At 35.5% G+C, this 22,025-nt stretch overlaps 1 protein-coding gene across 1 annotated transcript in view; it reads right to left on the reverse strand.

Moving 5' to 3' along the window:
- Positions 1 to 22,025, reverse strand: part of PIK3C3 (phosphatidylinositol 3-kinase catalytic subunit type 3) — a 135,671-nt gene that overhangs the window by 41,703 nt on the left and 71,943 nt on the right. The window contains exons 14-20 of the mRNA XM_028098370.2: positions 21,263 to 21,368; positions 19,435 to 19,551; positions 14,517 to 14,648; positions 12,250 to 12,378; positions 11,523 to 11,592; positions 9,420 to 9,484; positions 3,627 to 3,711 (exon numbers count right to left, since the gene is read on the reverse strand). Coding sequence (XP_027954171.1) covers positions 3,627 to 3,711; positions 9,420 to 9,484; positions 11,523 to 11,592; positions 12,250 to 12,378; positions 14,517 to 14,648; positions 19,435 to 19,551; positions 21,263 to 21,368 — 704 coding nt within the window. The remainder of the gene's footprint in view (positions 1 to 3,626; positions 3,712 to 9,419; positions 9,485 to 11,522; positions 11,593 to 12,249; positions 12,379 to 14,516; positions 14,649 to 19,434; positions 19,552 to 21,262; positions 21,369 to 22,025) is intronic.

A 22,025-nucleotide genomic window follows, 5' to 3' on the forward strand; every position in this document is an offset into this window, starting at 1 on the left:
TCTAAAACTGCTGCAAAATACACAATTCCACAAATAACAAATGGCCCTCCACGAAAAAAATCAGTGAGTGACTTATCAAAGGGTATTACATCTGGTATTCATAAAGAGAACACATAAGAGCTTAGTACACTGAGCTTTCTAAGATGTGAGTCACTTAGAAATCTGGTTTGTCGCTCAATACTTGTGAAGGATACAAAACTCCTACTGATGATATGCTTATGAGGATAGTTGAACTACAATTTTCAAAAAGAACACCACTGTGTATCAATGCACTTGAGTTGTTGTATGCTACAACTTACTCTTTGTTAATTATAAATTAGTTTTACCACTACTTTGTTTCAAGTTGTTTAGCTATCCCTCTAGAGTAATAATGATTCAATGTGTAGCAACAGTACTTTTGACCTAAAATTTTTATGTAACTAGACATGCCATAAATCTTGCCTGTCTCTACTGAAAAGGCAAGATGTTTTGATAAACTACTCTCTTATCGCATTTGCTTTTACAATAATATTTCCTTGTTATTACTGAATTATTTTCCAAAGGAAAATAATGCCTCAGTGGGTTGGGGTCATAAATAGGTTTGATGGTCACTTTAATTTACGTTTTTTTAAGTCAAGTGAGATAGCATATGATCTTCTCTCTTTCACATTTATATAAATGTTGGGGGTGTGAATTGAGAATGTTCCAATAATTCTTTCAAGTGTCAATGCTTAAGAGAAGGAGTACATCCTGAAAAAGACATCTGAATTAAGAGTGGGATGATCCCCAGAAATTTTTAGGACACAGATAATAGATTCAGAACAATCTGAGACGACACAAAGTAGATCATGGGATTTTTAGAGGAACTGAAGCTATCTTTAACTTCAGTGGAAATACTATACCTGTCCAAGAGAATCTTGTCCAAAGGATACTGCCCATTAGTATTATGACCTCATGTGAAATTTCTTCAAATTGGTTTTATAATACAACTTTGATTTAAAGTAAAATACAGAGAAATATTAGGCATCTAAACAATTATTTCCCTTTACTTAGTAATGATATGTGTGTAAGAATAATTAATGTTCTCAAATTTAGTTGCATGATACAGACCTGAAACCTTGCATAATCTGGAAATGTCACCGTAACTATTATCACTTTCTTCTTACACTCTGCCCAAAACTCAAAACTTTACTTTCTAAAACGAAAGTTACACATACATCTATATGATACTGTCTGACAATCACATTCCAGTACAAAGTAGCTAGCAACTTATTAATCACTAAATCCTCTAATGAAAAATTCAAATAATGGCTTTCAACCTCCAATACAACCTGGAATGCTACCAAACTCACCGAAACACAAAGGATTATTTTGTAACACAACAAGATATATAGGAAACAGAAGGCTATTCAAAGTAAGATAAAGATAAGGCCTGCCATCAAATCAATTATCGGGGAAGGAATAAATGTGTAATACTTGGAGAAAAAGAGAGGTACAAGATCCAATTTCAATTTAAGTGTCCAAGAGGTGTAATTTAAATGGCTACTTTTTTTAAATGAAAAAGCCAGTCATATTTTCACTGGGTCTTGGGAAGAAATGGGACATTATATAAAAGGTACAACACTATGACATGTATCCATAATATACTGTTCTAGTAATTTTACTAAAATTTTCAAATTTTAGTCAATATTTATAAATGATATGTGTGTTTATATTTCAAGTAGAAAAAAGCATTCTTTATTAAACAGATTTATAATGTAAAAAAGTTTATAATACCTAAAAGTTCAGTAAGAAGACACAAGATAATTGTTGGAAGGCGTGTGAAATATCTCAGCATCCTGAGAACTAGGATAAATATAAAAAAAGATAGCCACACTTTTCATTCAAGGTGGATCCAGGCAGGCTCTGTGACTCTCCAGTCCAGGCCTTCAGACACCAGCAATTTCCTGTCTCTGAGAGTACTTCCTCTTGGAACCCAGTTCTGAGAAGCCCAAGCCACAGAGAGGCCATGGACAGGAGACGTGACTGACAAGCCTTGTTATAAAAGACAGTATGAACTGTCACGTGAGTAATCTTAGCTGTCTAGCCTCGTCTTTACATGATATGTAATTTTTTTAGAACAAATAAAACAGAGTTGAAGGTCTAAAAAAACAGGAAAGAAGAGAAAGGGGAAAGCAAAGAATGAAAGCAGGGACGGTAAGAGAGAAAGAAGAAAAACACAGAGTAGGAGAGCAAGGGTAAGTAAAAAGAAAGAATACATTTTTCTCTGGAATGTCTCAATCAATTTTTTTTAGTTCTAAATCTACACTGTATGTGGTCATTTTTATGGGTAAACACAGTTACATGTAACATATGTTACATTCCTTCAGTAAAAATAAGATCAAAACTGTAAAGGATTTTAATATACATACATATTTTATTTCGGTGCTTTTAAAGTTCCCAGAAATATTACATTTTCTCTATACTTCTAAGCCAAAACTGCATCATCAAGTATAAATTTGTGAAGAAATTATGTTGTCTAAAGTAATCTGCAATACTACTTCACAGGAACATTGTGAAAAATAAAAAAATGTCATGTATAAGCAGTTTACAAGCCAAAAAATGATATGAAAGTTTAAATACAACTGTTATATGTCTATTAAAGCCCCTTACTTGTTTCCCCCTAACTTAAGGACAGGTATAAATAGGAACATAAACATAAAATTTTAAATAAAATAACTTATCACATACCACATCCCATCCAGGGCTCAACTCTAGTGTCAACTCCTTTATTAACCCTCCCTTAAACAATCTAGTTCTTAAAAACAAACAAACAAAACAAAAAAAACCTCTTAAGAAAATCTTTAAAAAATCCTCTAGAATATAAACTTCATGAGGATAAGTAGGCATAAATGGTCGAAACATTGAATTAATCCCTATGGCATTCTACCACTTACTTATTTCCAGGAAGGGACCATAAAATAAAATATGAGAGACATCCTCCTAACACAGCTCTTGAGATTTATCTAAACCATAATTATTACTGAGATTTTTCCCACAGTCTACTAATTGCAGTTACCCAAACACAGGGAAAATTTAGGGGAAAATTAACAGCTTCCAGGAAGAGATAACTATTGTAATGGTAACACAGTTACGTGATTGCAAAGACACACCCATTAAAGACTAAACAGAATTCACACCTTGTTACTACTATTATGTCAAAACATTAATGACTTCTTTTATCAGGATTTTATATCTTTCAATCATCTTCTTATAGAGCATTTTAATCTGCCATGACTGGAATGTCTACATCCTCCCAAAATTCTTATGTTGAAATCCTACTGCCCAGGGTAATGGTATTAGGAGGTGCTTACCATCCTAAAAACTCAAAAATGAGAGCCCACAGAGCTCCCTAGCCCATTCTGCCAGGTGAAAATACAACAAAAAGTCTTCCACCACAAAAGGGCCCTCACCTGACCATGTTGGTACCTTATCTCGGACTTCCAGCCTATAAGCCACCCTCTGGTATTTTGTTACAGCAGCCCAAAAGGACTAAGATAAAATCCTACAATGTGCTAAGTGTAAATGTGTATGAATATGGCAACATTGGGATAGCCTATTTCCTTGACTCCAATGTATCAAATGGAAGTAGAGTTTGAAAAACTTACCACAGCTTTTAACATATGTGTCCATAACTTCAGCACTGATCCCATTTGGCCCATTCTCACTTGGTGCATACTTTCTAAAGAAGTTCTGAAAAGATATAATTTACATGTTTACAAATTCAATACAATCCTTAAACAAATCAGACATTTTGAAATTATAAGAAATGACCAAGTGTCTAGTCTAAAACTTAGTCAGTAATTATAAAATGTGGACTTTAAAAAGCATATTCCAAGAATCAGTCTTATTACTATGCTTACAGACAGTTAAGATCAAAAAAAAAAGTATATGCTGCTACTTTTATATCTTAGGGAAAACATTACATAAAATAAAATAAATTTACTGCTATTTCTCGATACTCAATTTATCTTTCTTTTATCTTTCTTCTGAATGTAAATGAGGGGTTTTTTTGTATCATACATTCTCCTTAAAGTGAACATGCATTATTAAAATCATCTTTTAAGTATAGTTACTGTTACCATTAAAAAACCTCCAGTTATAAAACAAATAAGGGGATATAAAGTACAGCACAAGGAATATAGTCAATAATATTGTTAATAACTTTGGTGACAGACAGTAACTAGACTTATGGTGATCATTTCATAATGTATATAATTGTTAAATCACTGCTGTACACCTCAAAGCAAGATAATACTGTATGTCAACTATATGCCAATAAAAAAAGCTCAATAAAATTACACCCAAATTTGTAAATTAATTAGAATGCAAGTGCTAATAATTCTTAGAGGAAATTAATGGAAAGATAAATATAAAAGAGATGTGAACTGAACAAAAGAATTACAGGGGGACAATAAATGCACTAGAGTGTCCAAAGAGTCTGGAAACAGTGGGGAAAATAGTGTTTTGTTTTGTTTCTGACTACCAACTGGAACTATTCCCTTACATATTAGATGTTAAAGAAAAAGAGTATATATTATTTGAAAACACAAGTAACATGCTGTTAAAAAAAAGTTTATCCTATGTTTCAGCTTTTCTGAAAGTCCTCTGACAAAGGACTATGCCTTGAATATATAAAGAATTCCTATAAATCAATAAAAACACAAACAACCCAACAGGAAAATGAACAAAAGATGTAAATAAGCATGTCACAGAAGAAATAAATGGCTTATACATATATTTTTAAATGCTCAATCTTGTGGCTAATTAGGGAAATGCAACTAAAACCACAATAAAATACCAAAATTTAAAAGTCTGACAATATAAAAAAAATTTTTTTTAATTTAAAAAATAAAAGTCTAACAATACCAAGATTAGGCAAAGACGTATAGCAATGAGAAACAGAACAGCTTTTCCAAAAACAACTATTTTGGAAAATAGCTTTTAATTATCTACTGAAGTTGAACATGAGAATAACCTATGACTTAGCAAAACTATTTACAGAGATCAGATATGAAAACCGAGAATCAATATACAAACTGCCACTGTCCTTATTTTACTAAATAGTAATTTCACAGAGAAACATAATAATTGACAACTTTCTTAAACAATTACTTCAGTTAGAAACTATGTTAAAGATCTACCTACACTTCACATCATCTTCAGAACAATCCTAGAGGTAGGTACCCAAATTTTACAGATGCAGAAACTGAGACCTGAAGGGTATGTTAGCGGGTCAAGGCCTCCTACAAGTTTGATCTGTTACATGGAGTCACAGACTCAACATATGGTTGTACCACAAGTGACATTTATTAAAGCAAAAGTATACACAGGAGGTTCAGCATAGGAAAAATACACAGGCAAAGTCTGGAGAAACCCATATGTAAGCCCCCGGCTCTCTTCTGTGAGGGAATAAACTGAGCATATTTATTACTTTTCTTCAACAATTAAAAAAAAAAAAAAGGCAGTAATATGGGTGCAGTGTTTCTGTCCAGGCAAGCCTATTGGAGACATACTCAAGGTTTTTATTGGGAGCTGGTCATGTAGGCACCCTCTGTCTAGCAACTGCCAACATTCTAGAAGGAAAGCAAGTTGTTTGCTTTAAATCACGTATCACAGTCTAGGCACACCGAACTACCCTTATCAGTTAGGGAACAGAGGAACGACACACTGAAGGCCAAGTTCCCAGATATCAGTCAAAAGTTACCCTAGCAAGTGGGCCTTTCTAAAGATAAGAACCTCAAGTCGGCTATGTTAACTCTTCTTTGCACAAAGGGCTAAGAAGCCACTCAAGGTTTATTGTCGAAAAGCTGCATGGCCAAACTTCAACCGCAGGCAGTTAGATGTTTTGAGCACAAGTTCTTTTTTTTTTTTCTTCCATTTCCCTCCCACCCCTCCTCCCCTCTGGTAACCAACTGTTTATTCTCTATAGTTAAGAGGGTTTTTTTATTTGTCTCTGTTTTTCCTTTGTTCATTTGTTTTGTCTCAAATTCTACATATGAATGAGACAAGTGAGTTGTATAAGTTCTTTATATATTTTGGATATTAATCCTTTATCAGAGAATGATTGAGAATTTGTCTCAAATTCTACATATGAAATCACATGGTATTTGTCTTTCTCTGACTGGCTTATTTTACCTATCATTACACTTTTCTAGATCCATCTATGTTGTTGCAAATGGCAAGATGTCATTCTTTTTTACAGTGGAATGATATTCCATATGTATGGTGTGTGTGTGTGTGTGTGTGTGTGTGTGTGTAACCCACCTCTTTTTTATCCATTCATTTATTGATAGACACTTGGGCTGCTTCCATAATTTAGCTATTGTAAATAATGCTACAATAAACAAAGGGGTGCATATATCCCTTCTCTTCGATTTAGTGTTTTCATATTCTTCAGTTAAATACCCAGTAGTGGGATTACTGGATCATAGGATAGTTCTACTTATAAATTTTTGGGGGAACTTCCATACTGTTTGCCACAGTAGCTATATCACTTCTCATTCTCACCAACAGTGTACCAGGGTTCCATTTTCTCCAATTCCTCGCCAAGACTTGTTGTTACTTCAGTCTTTGATTTTAGCCATTCTGACAGGTGTGAAGTGGTATCTCATTGTGGTTTTGGTTTGTATTTCCCTGATGATGACTAATGTTGATCATCTTTTCATGTGTCTGTTGGCCATCTGGATGTCTTCTTTGGAGAAATGTCTGTTCATGTCTTCTGCCCATGTTTTAATTGGATTGTCTCGTTTTGGGGTATTGAGTTGTATAAGTTCTTTATATAATTTGGATTATTAACCCTTTATCAGATATGTATGTCATTTGCAAACATCTTCTCCCATTCAGCATGTTGTCTTTTTTTTTTTTAAAGATTTTATTTATTCATTTGAGACACAGAGATAGAGAGAGAGAAAGAGAGAGAGCACGAGCAGGGGGAGAGGCAGAGGGAGAAGCAGGCTCCCTGCTGAGCCAGGAGCCGGACATGGGGCTCGATCCCAGGGTCCTGGGATTGTGACCCGAGCCGAAGGCAGACGCTTAACCATCTGAGCCACCCAGGCGACCCCAGCATGTTGTCTTTTAGTTTTATTGACTGTTTCCGAAGAAGCTTATTTTGATATAGTCCCAACAGTTTATTTTTGCTTTTGTTTCCTTTGCCTCAGGAGACAGATCTAAAAGGATCTATCCTTTTGCAGCATCCTTTTAGCTCATGTCAGAGAAATTACTGCCTGTGCTCTCTTGTAGGATTTTTATGTTTTTAGGTCCCATTTAGGTCCTTAATCCATTTTAAGTTTATTTTTGTGTGTGGTGTAAGAAAGTGGTCCATTTTTCATTCTTCTGCATGTAGCTGTCCAGTTTTCCCAACACCATTTGTTGAAGAGACTTTTTCCCGGTGCATATTCTTGCCTCTTTTGTCAAAGATTAATTGACCATGTAATTGTGGGTTTATTTCTGGGCTTTCTATTCTGTTCCGTTGATCTATGTGTCTATTTTTGTCCTACTACCATACTGTTTTGATTACTACAACTTTGTAATATATTTAAAGATCTGGAATTATGATACCTCTAGTTCTGTTTTTCTTCTTCAAGATTGCTTTGGCTATTTGAGGTCTGCTATGGTGCTATACAAATCTTAGAATTCTTTGTTCTTGTTCTGTGAAAAATGCTGTTGGTATTTTGATAGGGATTGCATTAAATGTGTATATTGCTTCGGGTAGTATAGACATTTTAACAATATTTGTTCTTTCAATTCATGAGCATGGAGTGTCTTGCCATTTCTTTGTGTCATCTTCAATTTCTTTCATCAGTGCTTTATAGCTTCCAGAGTACAGGTCTTTTATCTCTTTTATTCCTAGGTATTTTATTTTATATTTTATATTTATTGTTTATGTCACTTGTAAGTGGGATTGTTTTCCTAATCTGCTGTTTCATTATTAGTGTATAGGAATGCAAGATTTTTGTATATTGATTTTGTATCCTGTAACTTTACTGAATTCATTTATCAGTTCTAGGAGGCCAATATCTCTCATGAACATAGATGCAAAAATCCTCAAAAAATATTAGCAAACTGAATCCAAGAATACTTTAGAAAAATCATGCACCACGATCAAGTGTGATTTATTCCTGGGATGCAAGGGTGGCTCAATATTTGCAAATCAATCAACGTGATATGTCACATCAATAAAAGAAAGGATGAGAATCATATGATCATTTCAATAGATGCCCAAAAAGCATTGATCAAGTACAACATTCATTCATGATAAAAACCCTCAACAATATAGGTTTAGAAGGAACATACCTCAACATAATAAAGACCATATGCAAAAAACCCACAGCTCACATACTCAGTGGGGAAAAACTGAGAGCCTTTTCCCTAAGGTCAGGAGTAAGACAAGGATGTCCACTCTCACCACCCTCATTCAACAAAATATTGGAAGTCCTAGCCACGGCAGTTACACAACAAAAGGAAATAAAAGGCATCTGAATTGGTAAGGAGGAAGCAAAACTTTCACTATTTGCAGATGACATGATACTATATACAGAAAACCCTAAGGACTCCAGTAAGCCTGAGCTTTTAACCACTGCATGTGACTGTTCCCTAAACCAAAGAACAAAATAACCACTTGCTTCGCCAAGAAATCAGAGTAATACTTTTCTGCAAATCTAAACTCCATACTGATTTACTGTGACATGTTAAGCTGGGAAAGACAAAAACACACTGTAGCAAATATCCTCTGTCAAATCCTTCTCTGTATTAGCTCTCATCTCAGGTATATCAGGTTTTCTGTGTAAATTACATACTTTTTTTTACACAGGAAAAAAGAAAAATCATATTTAAAAAACAACCAAAATAAACTATTAAGATGTGATAAGAACTAATCCGTGTATTTAAAGTGTAAAAAATTTCAAAGACACACATGGCATGGTCCTAGAAATGGTTTGCCTTTTCTTATATTAAAGGACAGCGACGAGATTGGAGAGCAAGACGGGTCTTAAAAACAGATGTTCAAACCATGTATGAGGAAGAATATGTAGCACTGCTCTGAATAACAACAAAAATTGGAAATAATCAAGTGTTCACTTATGGTTAAACAAATTCTAGAATTCCCATAATCTGGAATATAATATAACCATAAACTAACAATTTTTTAATTTAATTAATTCCTGCTTCCCTATTATATGCCAGGCACTCTTTAAGGAATTGAGCATCTGTATGTACTAACATGAAGGAATTCCCACCTGTTAGCACTGTTTACTTCCAAGGAAAGGAAAATAACGTGAGAGAAGAAGGGTGATAAAAGGAGACATGCATTTTTAACTGCATCTACTTTTTATAAAGATTGAAATTTTTAGAACAGTAATATATTCATGAATTGTATAACTCATTTAAAATTGGTTCTGTACCTGAATGCTTCCCTCTGTATCAAGAACTTCAGCAACAGGAACTGACTGGATAAACTGCATGAAGCCTACACAGAAATATATGCATTGCATTAAGTACAACTATTGGTTAAGCAATAAAAATAATGGTTCTACTAAGATTTACCTTCATTTTCAAATGCATATACTACATACCTGAACAACTTAAATAGGTCTGTAAACAATATATTTAGCCTGGCATTTAATTCACAGGAACTGTAAGAAATTTTTCTTTCAATTAAGCTGATTTATCTGTATGCTTCTCTAGGCCAGTTTCTATTACTGTATACAAGGGAGAGAAAGTAATAGCTAAGCTTTCTAAATTGGGCACAAAAATTTCTTCTTTCTGTATTTTTATAACATATACCAATTAAAAATGTTCCAAACTTCAAATCACTTTAAGAAATCTGAAATTATGTATTATCAATCACCTAAGCCTAAAACTGTATTATGTTCACTGGCTTTTTTTGTCTAATACTCCATCTTCTGACATTTCCTGGAAATGATAGGAGAAGAAAGTATAAATCCCTTAAACTACCAAAAAGAAGGGGAAGAGGACATCATTATACGGGAGAACAAGAAGGAGAAAAGGTAAGTCTACTAAGTCTAGAGACCACAACAGTAGTATAAAACAACAAATCTATGAAAATATCAAAGTTGAATGAAGGAAACTACTGTATACTCCTTTAGAGTAAGAAATGTCTCATTCATTGCTGGATCACAAACAGGGAACAGTTTACATTCATTCATTTAAAATATATTTATTGTCTTTCTCGCATGTAGTAAGAACTTTTCCATGTAAAAAATAGAGCTTTGACCCTGTCTTTAAAGACTGTACAAGCCTGCAAGTCTTACTGGGATAAATACTACGAAGAAAAGGGTACTATGAAAGAGAAAAGTATAGGGAGACCTACATCACCACAGAGATCAGAGGGCATCGGACATTTGAGTCGTGTTTTGAAGGATAATGAAAGTTAATAGGTAAAGCTGTGGAGGAATGGATGCTAAAGATAATGACCAACGCATACATGAAGGCCGTAAGGCTAAAAAAAGCATGGTGCGCTTGAGAAAATGGAAGGTGGCCCGCGTGGCTAATTCCTGGGAAGCAAGCAGGAGACTGGCAAAAGAGAGGCTTGAGAAACAGGCCCAGGAGTGTGACACAGCATGCCAGAACTTGTACACCAAGCTAAGGCTTCTGTCTTTGTCCGAGGAGCAAACAGAAGTGACTAAATCAATTTATGCAGGATGTCAAAGAGCACAAGTGCACTTTTAACAAGATCATTCTGAGAAATGAGAAGAGGAATTACACCACCAAAAGGTTTTGAGGGTGGCCGGAGGAAAAACAGGAAACCTAAAACAGATACTTTTGTTGTTCCCAGTTATCTACAGGTGAGAAGCTCCGAGAGTAACAAGACTAGGGAATTTACAATAGGTTTTAGGCAAGCATTCCTAGGGAATCATCTATCAAATTTCCAGAGGTTCTTCCATCTTAGAAAGACTTAGATGCCATAAATCTATATTTTAAAAAATTAGTTAGGGGCACCTGGGTGGCTCAGTAGGTTAAGCGGCTGCCTTAGACTCAGGTCATGATCTCAGGGTCCTGGGATAGAGCCCCACATCTCCCCTGCTCAGCGGGGAGCCTGCTTCTCCCTCTCCCTCTGCCTCCCTCTCTGCCTACTTGTGCTCTCTCTATCTCTCTGTCAAATAAATAAATAAAATCTTTAAAAAAATCAGTTAATAAGGCAACACCATTTGCTGAGTGGCTTTTTTCAGCAGAGCACAATACAAAGCCACTCTGCGTCACAGTAACTGTCAAATGATGATTCAGGGCACAAATTACTGTGTAAGAAACTACTGTGAATTGTAACCAGTTTTGAATGCAAATAAATACAGTATAAAGGTGTTAATTTTTCCTTACAGATACACTGTTTAATGTTTTCAAGAGGAAGCCAGAGAGAAAAGGAGAGAGGCACAGTCTTCAGTGCTACAAATGAGTTCAATCTCTAATGTTCTTAACTTTCAATTAAAAGAGGAAAAGTAGACTCACTGGACACTGAAATAAACAACCACGGTGTAACATAAACTTACCATGTTTTGTACTGGTGGCTAATACCTTGTAGGGTGTCAACTTCAAATCCAGATTTTCTTTCCGCAGCAGCTTTTGATCAAAAGATAAAATATGTTAATCAAAAATAAAGACTGTTCTGAAAAAGTTTTGTAGGCAAGTATTATAATAGCTTAATGTAAGAGATTTAGGCGATAAATCTAAATTAAAGGTTTAACTAAATTAATCACTTAATTTTACTTTGATCATCAAAATAAATTTATTAAGCACTTATTGATGGTATGCCAATTTTTTTTTATCTTATTCTAAATCACTGTCAATAGTTTTCAATGAACAGTAGGGTTCCTCCAACTCATTTATGCCGTTCTCTCTAGTCACGAAGTATTTTAGAACTCAGAAAAAGGGAAATAAGGGCAAATATGTTCCTTTTAAAGCCGGGGCAGGGATACAATTTAAAGAACAAAAAGATCTAGCTGACTAAGAGGAAGGGAATTACTAAACCTGACATCGAGAGAACTGAGAAAAAAGTTTTAATACAAAGAAATGCATGCAATTTCATTTTATACTCATCACAAGAGTCACTCTGCAATGTACAAAAACAACTACACTTGTTCAAGGTCAAGTAGAGACTGCTGAGCTTCCTTTGTACCTGAATGTTAAAAATACTTCTGTGTCTATACACAGCATACACACTAAACTGTAGATTTCCAAAATTAAAAAATGTTCCCTGTCAACATAAGGTTAAGTCACCTTGTCCATGAGTGAAATGATTTGAAGAATAAGCTGATCTTGCCGTAAATCATCCCCATGCTTAAATATAACTGGGTATTTGCCTCCATCTTCTGTCTTAAAGAATAACTGTGCAGGCATAAGAGCACTCTGGAAATAAAAATATTGTTTTCAAATCTGGATGTAAATTAATGCACGAAGATTTACTACACACAGGAGGAAACGCTGACCTGTAAGGTAAACAAGGAATTATCAGAACCTAAAGAAACAAGATGGGCTGGCAGCAAGATGTAATTAGATACCTTGGAGAAAACAACAAGCTAGCTAATAATCAGAAGATTACATGTCATAAAGAACAAGAGCTCCAGAGTCAGTGGCAGGAATCTAGGCTCCACCAGGTACTAGCTGGGTGATCTCACATATGTTCTTTAACCTGTCTCCTCACTTGTAAAATAAAGATAACTTTTCCTCTGCACAGTTGCTAAGACATACAACAGAGCAAATACAGTAAAATGTTAAGAAGAGTCAAACAGTAGGTATCTAGTTGTTCACTGTATAATTCTTTAATTTTTGCTGTATGCTTGAAAATTTTCCTGTAAACTGATGGGGTAAAAGGCATCAAAAATGCTTCAGTGAATATATGTTTAGAACTTATAACCTCTTTTGGATTAAAACTCTGAATTTTCAATTATCTTAAATTTGGAGTATCCTTTCATCACCCCAAGCAAAAACATATTTTGTAAATTACCTCAACAGCATTTGTGACCCCAAAATGATTAAGAATTACTATGACAGAGTTATGTAGTAAAGGCCCTAGAACCATTAATCCTAAACTCCAACCCCAAATTTTTAAGAATGCTCACATACTTTAAGGGTTGTAAGAAAAACAAACACACTGGATATCAGGATCAAAAATATGTCTCATAATATTTTATTGACCACCCACTTTGTGCATTTAAGACATAATTAAAATATTGCACACTAAAGGAGAAAATAGGTCCAGAATCCATCTAACAATAGTGGCAGATATACACTCCTATACCCCACTCTTACAACTCCTGCCCTGTCTTAAATATTTTTTCCCATCCCGTTTCAAAAAAATGGTAAAACTACCTTTTTGATTTACTGCTCTCGATTAGTCCTCAGGGAATGAGAATATTAGAAGCTGGTCTTGTTTGAGAGTTCCAGCCCAAAGGAATACCAGTTGTACACATGTACACCAGTTGTTACATGTCTGTGTGTAGCTTTTAACATCTCAGCTTCCAGTGGGTTGTAAACACAAGCTAAGAAATAGTTGCATTTTATCTCCTATTCCAGTATTTTTCAAATTGCACGTTATAATCTGTTAATGAGTTTTAAAACCAATTAAACAAGTTGCAAGTTACATTTAAAATGTAATGCAACAGAATAATTCTTAATAGAAACTATCAGAGTCCATAACATGCAAAAAGGTTCAGTACTACTTTAAAAAACTTATGTTTCAATTGTGTGAGCTGGGCTGCCATAAGCTACCTTTAAACACACCCTTGAAAAAAAATCCAAACTACTTACTATAATCACACCCCTTTTTATATTCATAAGTAGTTGTCCTATGAGCCCTTTCTTTTCTGGATACAAAGTAGTTTTCCAGAGCAACTTATGCCCTTCCACCCCTAGAATCACAAAACGTAAAACACCATGTCTCACAGAGACCTTTCTTTATGATGCCCAACAGGTAATGATGCTTCACAGGTAATGATGCCCAGTCCTTCGGCCCAACTGGAGAAAGTGGCTACCATCAGCTCTAACTAACCAAGTCGTGGCCAGCCAAAAGAAGCCTGGCATGCTATCAAGAACTAAAGAGAATTACTACTTGAAAACACAAGAAAAAAATTTAAGTCACAGAAACAAATAACAGAGCAAGAAATGTTAAAAAGGTTAACTGAGACTATAACCACATGAACTTATGAACTGAATGGGTAATATAAGTGTTACAAAATTTTAAGGATTTTTTAAAAAAGCTTACATGGAAAAAAGTAGGTGTGGCTCTAATTAATAAAAAGTTCAAAGAATTAAAGATTAAAAGCAACCCAGAGATAAAAAAAATATTTGACACATTCATATAAAAATACCTACCGGTAAATCAAGATACAATGATAAACAAAAGGTAATTTTTTATCTAGCATTTACTAAATCAAACAAAATTATAGATATTATCTGCATTGTAATCATTTTTGAAGGGAGTGTCTCTGTTTTTGTTTTACAGAATCAGGTTCCGATCGTATACATTAGAGATCCATCACAATTACCTTAAATAGTGTAGCTGTTTCTGGGATTATTCCTCTAATTTTCACCTGGGGTTCTAAAGGCAATGGAATAAGTTCCACATCTGACAAGTTCATCTTTTCATTGTCTCCAAGCAATGCCTGTAGTCTCTCGTTCTAAGAGAACAAATCAGAAAGAACTGATTGCATTAAAATGGAAAAGTAGTTTATAAAACATATGGTAAAGACATAAAGACTAATCTTATTAACTTTAAAATGTCTCCAAAGCACCATAAAAGTAACACGAAATAGACGATGCACCCATAAGAGACAAGCACTCCACACTTGGACTCTACCTGACAAGAGCAGCGGCACAGTTTAAGAGGAGCGATCCCTTGACTGTGAAGAGCTGGACTTACACAAGGTTAGGGAAAACATCTCTCTTGCTGCAGCTGAGAGTAAGGAATACACTCATGCTGGATTTAAAGACTCCATTTCTGTTTTCTTTTCTTTTTTTTTTAAAGATTTTATTTATTTATTTGAAAGAGAGAGAATGAGAGATAGAGAGCACGAGAGGGAAGAGGGTCAGAGGGAGAAGCAGACTCCCCACTGAGCAGGGAGCCCGATGTGGGACTCGATCCCGGGACTCCAGGATCATGACCTGAGCCAAAGGCAGCCGCTCAACCAACTGAGCCACCCAGGCGCCCCGATTCCATTTCTGTTTTCAAAGGATGTGTGAAGCCACAAAGAGAAACTAATTTCATTTGAAGCTTAATTTTGTATGACCAAATATTAAGCAAGAATTTCAGTATTCTGCTCCAGGGCATGTTTTGGGTTTAAAAGTAAACAATTCCCTTTGAGGAACTTGAACCCTACCTTTTACTGTTCACTGGCTTGGTCTGATCAAACTTTTCCTAAGATATCATCAATTTTCTTCAGCTCACATGCGTACTGCCATTGAGCCAAGAATTCGTAAACTGAAAAATTCAAGTCACTGCGAAACACCTTTGTCATGTAGCAGCATCTGTACTGTTTAGATCAAGTCCTTCCATTCAATTTCAAAAGAACAATCTTCTTGAAAGCTTCCAGAGAGTCTTGCATTCTTTTAACAGGTGTCCTTGTTCTTTAAAGGGGAAAACCTGACCTGCCAATCCTAGCAGCATGAAGCACCTGCACTGTAACGCTACTAAGAGGATGCGGCGTCGCAGGAGAGAACCCAGCAATCCGTAAGGTGGAAGTTCAGAAAAATAATGTTTCCAGGACCACTAAGACAGAAAGTCAGATTCTTCCCCTCCAGTAATATTCCAGTTCGCCCTCTGAACTGTAGAAAGTGCAAGTTAAGGTCAACTGAAAACTGGTACGAACTTCTACATAACCATTATAAAAATTACTAAATCTACTCCCTAACCAAATGTATGATCAGATATACAAGTATGAAGTAATGTCTATTAACCTGAATTTCAAGTTATCCATTCATAACCAATTTCTAATTGATGTGCTAATAAACAATAAAATAACCAGAAAACAGATCAAAGGCGGGTGAGAAATCCAGCCACTTCTCACCACGTCCACTGCTATAAGCCCTGGGCTCCTGCCATCACTTCTCAGCTTGATTACTGCAGTAGCCTCCTGAAGCTCTTCTTCCCCTTTGCCTCTTGCAGTCACTTATCAAAAACAACCAGAGTACTGCTGCTAAAACCAAAGTCAGGCCATGTCACTCTCCTGTTCAAAACCCCCAACAGCTTCTCTGCTAATTCCATGTTTAAGGCAAAGTCCTTGTAAGGGCTTACGAGGATATACTCCGTTTCTTTCTTCTCTGTCCTCCGTCCTCCGCTCCAAAGTGGGCTTCCTCCTGTTTCACAAATATGTCACACACACACACATGCTCTCACATCAGGCTTCTGTCCTTGATGTTCCTCTGGCTGGAACAGTCGATTCTTTAGATATGCCCATGGCTTACTCCCTCACCTGCTTCAGGTCTTTGTTCAAATGCCAACTTCCTAGTGAGGCCTTCCTGGCCATGCTATCGAGAGGTGAAACACTGCCTTACTACTCAAACCCAGCACTTCCTGTTTCCTTTTCCTGCTTTATTTTTCTCCATGGCATACAACAGTATCTACTCTATATTTCACTCACTTATTCTATTTACTTTCTCCTCCAAAGCTCCATAAGGATACAATTTTTATATTCACTGCTGTATCCCCAGAACCTAAAAAAGTATTTGGAATGCAGTAGGCATGCAATACGTTTTTACAGAACAAATAAATGAATATTATCACCTAAAGAATCAAAAACTGAAAAGGCAACATTTAACAACATTCCCAAAATGAAAGCTTTAATTAAAAATTTTTAAAACATTTTATTTATTTATTTATATATTTATTTATTTATTTATTTGAGAGAGAGCACGCATGGGGGGGGAGGCAGAGGGAAAAGGACAAGCAGACTCAATTCCAAGACCCTAAGATCAATCATAACCTGAGCCAAAGGCAGATGCTTAACTTACTGAGCCACCCAGGCAGCCTAATTAAATTTTTAAAAAGTATTGATGGAAATGCCTTTTTATTGAACTCAAATATCCAGACTCAGAGACCTCTTTCAACAGAATTCTTCCTAAACTAGAGGTCAACACAGGAAAACACTATTGCAAAAACTTTATCATTTGTCTTACCCATTTTACTAATAACTCGCAGATAACGTTCCTACATATCTAACACTGCTACATTCACCACGATATATTTCTCCCAAACTCATTATGGAAATGGGGGGATGGAAAAGTGCTATATATGATTTTAAATTATTAGCAGTAGTGAATTCATTGTTACTAATAATAACACAAATAATGATAGTAGAGAGCCATCTTGGCATTTCTCCATGGTGCCAGGGCTTGTTTCTAGTAAATCTACATTAACAAAATTGTTTGTCTTTTAACACACCATAAAAAAAAGTCTAAAAACATTTTTAGCCAATATTGAGACTATATTTAGGATTGTCTGATTTAAAAATATAGGCTATGTGGCAAAAAGAAAATTGATTTTGGGAAGCTTTAAGTGATACCCCAAATGGGTATGCAATTGTCCTCCAAAACAGCTAAAATAGAAGACAAATAGAAGAGCGTGACAAATAGAAGAGCATGTTACACAATCACAAACTGGTTTAAACATATGCCCACACTGACAGTCGCAGGGACCGTATTCCTGCAGGTGGGTATATAGGATTACACTGCTTCCTCACACAGGCACCTCTGTGGAGAGGGGCTCCAGAAAGGAACAGCAGTAGGGATTTAGTTATTTAAACCATGGTTTGTGATTTTTTTCACAGCAATGACAAAAAAAAGTCATCTCAATAAAAATGTGTTTCTCTTCAGCCCATTTTCTCCTTCTTAACCTTGTGAACATTATTCCTTGCACATATATCTACTAGCATTTCTCCTTAGACCTGATCCCCTGCTTCTGAACTCCTGACTCCATTTTTCACCTTTTTTCCTCTCCACCTTCCTCTCACAAGTCTGGAGAACAACAGTAAAATGTGTTGTGTTCTTTTACAAAGGTCACCAAGAAAGATCTGCCTATGGTGGGATTAGGTGAAGAGAAGATATCAAGTGAATCCTTCATATCATTTGGGCTAATGATGAGGGAAGAATGACATATGAAGAACAGATAGTCATCTATTGTCATCACACAGAAGCCTTACTTGAGAGAAAGATCCATGTACTAGCCATTAGAACAGATGCAAAGCCAGTGCTATTACTAACAACTAATTCTGCCACCCTGGGCAAATCATATTGGACTTTCATTTTCTCAGAGTAATTCCAGTCTCCACAATCTGTAGAGGTCCTTTACACATCAAACACATTATATGCAAGGATGCTAAAATTCTAAAATGAGACCCAATAAAGTATTGTAGATTAAAAATATGGACTGAGAATGCCGGGGAATAAACCCCAACTGTAATACTTACTAGCTAAGGATGCTGGACAAATTACTTAACCCCTCAAACCCTCCTACACTGTTGGTGGGAATGCAAGCTGGTGCAGCCACTCTGGAAAACAGTATGGAGATTCCTCACAAAGTTAAAAATAGAGCTACCCTACGACCCAGCAATTGCACTACTAGGTATTTATCCAAAGGATACAAATATAGTGATTCAAAGGGGCACATGCATCCCAAAGTTTATAGCAGCAATGTCCACAAGAGCCAAACTATGGAAAGAGCCCAGGTGTCCATCAACAGATGAACGGATAAAGAAGATGTGGTATAGATATACATGGAATATTACTCAGCCATCGAAAAGAATGAAATCTTGCCATTTGCAACAGCATGGATGGAACTAGAAGATATTAGGCTAAGCAAAATAAGTCAGAGAAAGACAAATACCATATGATTTCACTCATATGTGAAATTTAAGAAACAAAACAGATGCACACAGGGAAGGGAAGGAAAAATGAGATAGAAATAGAGAGGGAGGCAAACCATAGGAGACGCTGAACTCCAGGAAACAAACTGAGGGTTGCTGAAGGGGAGGTGGGTCAGGGGATAGGGTAACTGGGTGATGGGCATTAAGGAGGGCACTTGATGTAATGAGCACTGGGTGTTATATGCAACTGATGAATCACTAAATTCTATCCCTGAAACTAATAATACAACATATGTTAACTAAATTGAATTTAAGTAAAGAATTTTTAAAAAAAATATTTAACCTCTCTACCCCCACTTTTTCTTATAATTGAGATAATAATAGCATCTAACATAGAGTTGTCGTGAGAATTAAATCAATATATATGTATATATATAAATTCATAAAACAGGATCCTGTACATAATCAGTGCTTATAAATCTTCCTATTGCTATAAATTACATACGAATTTCATAAAATATATCAACCTAGACAGTATCAAAACTCAGTATTTTATGATACTGCAACATCATTAGTCATAAACAAAAAGCAAAGCGCATAGGTTTACCTTTTTCTTACGATTTCCACTTTCACGCTGCACTGCCTTCATTAGATGCACCAGCCGATCTACAAACGTCTGCTGTGCAGCCAGCAAAGAACGCATAACTCTGACAGACTTATCACCCTGAAGGGATTCAAAGGAAAGGAAAATTAGTTCTGTGTAGCATAATGATCAGGGTTTCTTTAATAGCATGGGTGATCTTTATTTATTCTTCTAATAGATACAAACTTCAATACAAAGTGAAATTGAAAAAGATTAATTATCTTGATTCAGAGATAATGAGAAAGCTTCTAGCTTATTTAAACACTGCCAACTCTTCCACAGTTGAAAATTAACTGAGTCTTCAGTGAATACTAATCTATCAAAAACAGCACTTTTTTTTTTCACATACAACCATGTGATTAGAGAGAACCCGTTCACCAAAATGCATTCACTCATGACTCAATAAATAACTGGAAGCCTATGTCTTCAGAAATGCATAGGCATATGGCAGAAACAATATCTTCAAGGAACTAAAAATCTACTGAAAAATAAAAGCACTCAAATAGCAACATAATGCATGCTTGCTTAGTAAAATATAAGTCATAAAAATTAAATGCCATAAAGTCTTATGTAGTGAATTCCCAGTTTATAAAATATTATAAAATACATTTTCTCATTTAATCTTCCCAATTACACTGATAAGGGTGGCTAGGCAACTGTTATAATTCTCATTTTAAAGGTGAGGAAATTTAAGCTCAGAGAAAGTGAAATTTCTTCACAGGATGACAAAAGCTGTAAGTGACAGAACTGAGGTTAGAAGACAAGACCAACTACTTCATCTGCCAATAGGTGAATGAAGAGAAGCTCTGAACTCTGAGAACTGTAGAAAAGTTTAGCCTCCAAGATCTCAGTAAGACGGGACTTAAATCTGTAAGAACATGAAACATGTTCATCTGCAGCTGCAGAAAAAAGATGCTATGAAGTCAACTATTTCTGTAGCAAATCACAGATCAGTGCTGTGAGGGTTCTCACTGCCCGTGCACCCTCTGCTGGCTGAACCATGCCACAGCACTTTAAGAATTACAACACCTAAGAGGAGAAAATAGTTTTACATAGATTCTAAAAACTGCTTAAAGGGGCGCCTAGGTGTTCAGTCGTTAAGCGTCTGCCTTCCACTCAGGTCATGATCCCAGGGTCCTGGGATCGAGCCCCGCATCAGGCTCCCTGCTCCACGGGAAGCCTGCTTCTCCCTCTCTCACTCCCCCTGCCTGTGTTCCCTCTCTTACCATGTCTCTCTCTGTCAAATAAATAAATAAAATCTTTAAAATAAATAAATAAATACTGTTTAAGAAGCAAAAATACAAGTCATGTAGTAAGTACCTGCAATATGAGCATTGTCAGATTTCTGAAAATGTACCTAGTCTTGATAAACAAAATAGAAGAGAGGGAAATAAAAAAAGTAAAGCTTTGGAATTTGTTCCATATATAGGTTTATTTCATTAAATCAGAGGTCAACAAACTTCCTATAAAGGGCCAATGAATAAATACTTTAGGTCTTGTTGGCCATACGGTTTCCATTTCAACTATTCAACTACTATTGCAGTGCATACGTGGCCATAAACATATGAAAACAAATGAACATGACCATGTTCCAATAAAATTTTACATAGGAACATTGAAATTTGACTTTCACATAATTTTCCCATGTCACAAGATATTCTTCTTTTTACTTTTTTTTAACCATTTGAAAACATAAAAACCACTCTTAGCTCATGGGACATACCAAAACAGGCAACAGGCCAGATTTGGCCCATGCCCGGTGTTTTTGCCAACCCCCACATGAAATGGTTACCTTCAACAATGCTTGGCTGAATCGTCTCATTACATTCAAGTACATCTCATGGGTCTTTGGGTCTCTTTGCTGAGTGTCTTGATCTTCACATTCCACTATCACATACCTTAAAAATATGTTAAGTCACTCATAAGAGGTGAAATGAGAGTCAGATTCATTTTGTAAATATTTCTACTTTTCCACTCAACCAGGTTAGTTCACATTTGCAAAACTAAATAAATGGAAGTAATAAAACACATTTTTCAACACTCTTTTAAAAGTGGAAAATTAGGGCACATACACAATCATTTATAAAAAGTAAATAATAATAATGCCTTAATTTTATAATATCCTAGATAGTCTAAAAAGTTTGGCATCAAAAGAAGCATTTTCTCCTAATACTTTATGAGGTACATATAGCATTACCATCTTCAACAATCATCTAAGCTCATATATCTACCCAGTAACTCACAAACAATACTTTCAAAATCTATGTAATCCTCTTCTAAGACTCTCTTACTCTGAAAACTTCTCTGAAGCTACTTCTCATTAATATACCTCTGCAAAATGAATACAATTTTAAATTTATTTTTCCCATCCAATCTCCCAATTTCTCAAAAATCCATATATAATCTTCCATTTATGTATCATATAATTGTGGTTTTAGAGGGTTAAAGAGATTTTAAGTATATTCTTAAACCTGAACTGCTTATACAATTACCAAGTCTTATAGCCAATGATTTGATTTAGATTCTAGAGGCCAATGTTCTCTAACTGTTCTGAT

The sequence above is a fragment of the Eumetopias jubatus genome, unplaced genomic scaffold (genome assembly GCF_037043125.1).
Source record: "Eumetopias jubatus isolate StellerSeaLion01/CBP00866 unplaced genomic scaffold, mEumJub1_p1.0 scaffold_16, whole genome shotgun sequence".
In the NCBI taxonomy this organism is placed as follows: Eukaryota; Metazoa; Chordata; class Mammalia; order Carnivora; family Otariidae; genus Eumetopias; species Eumetopias jubatus.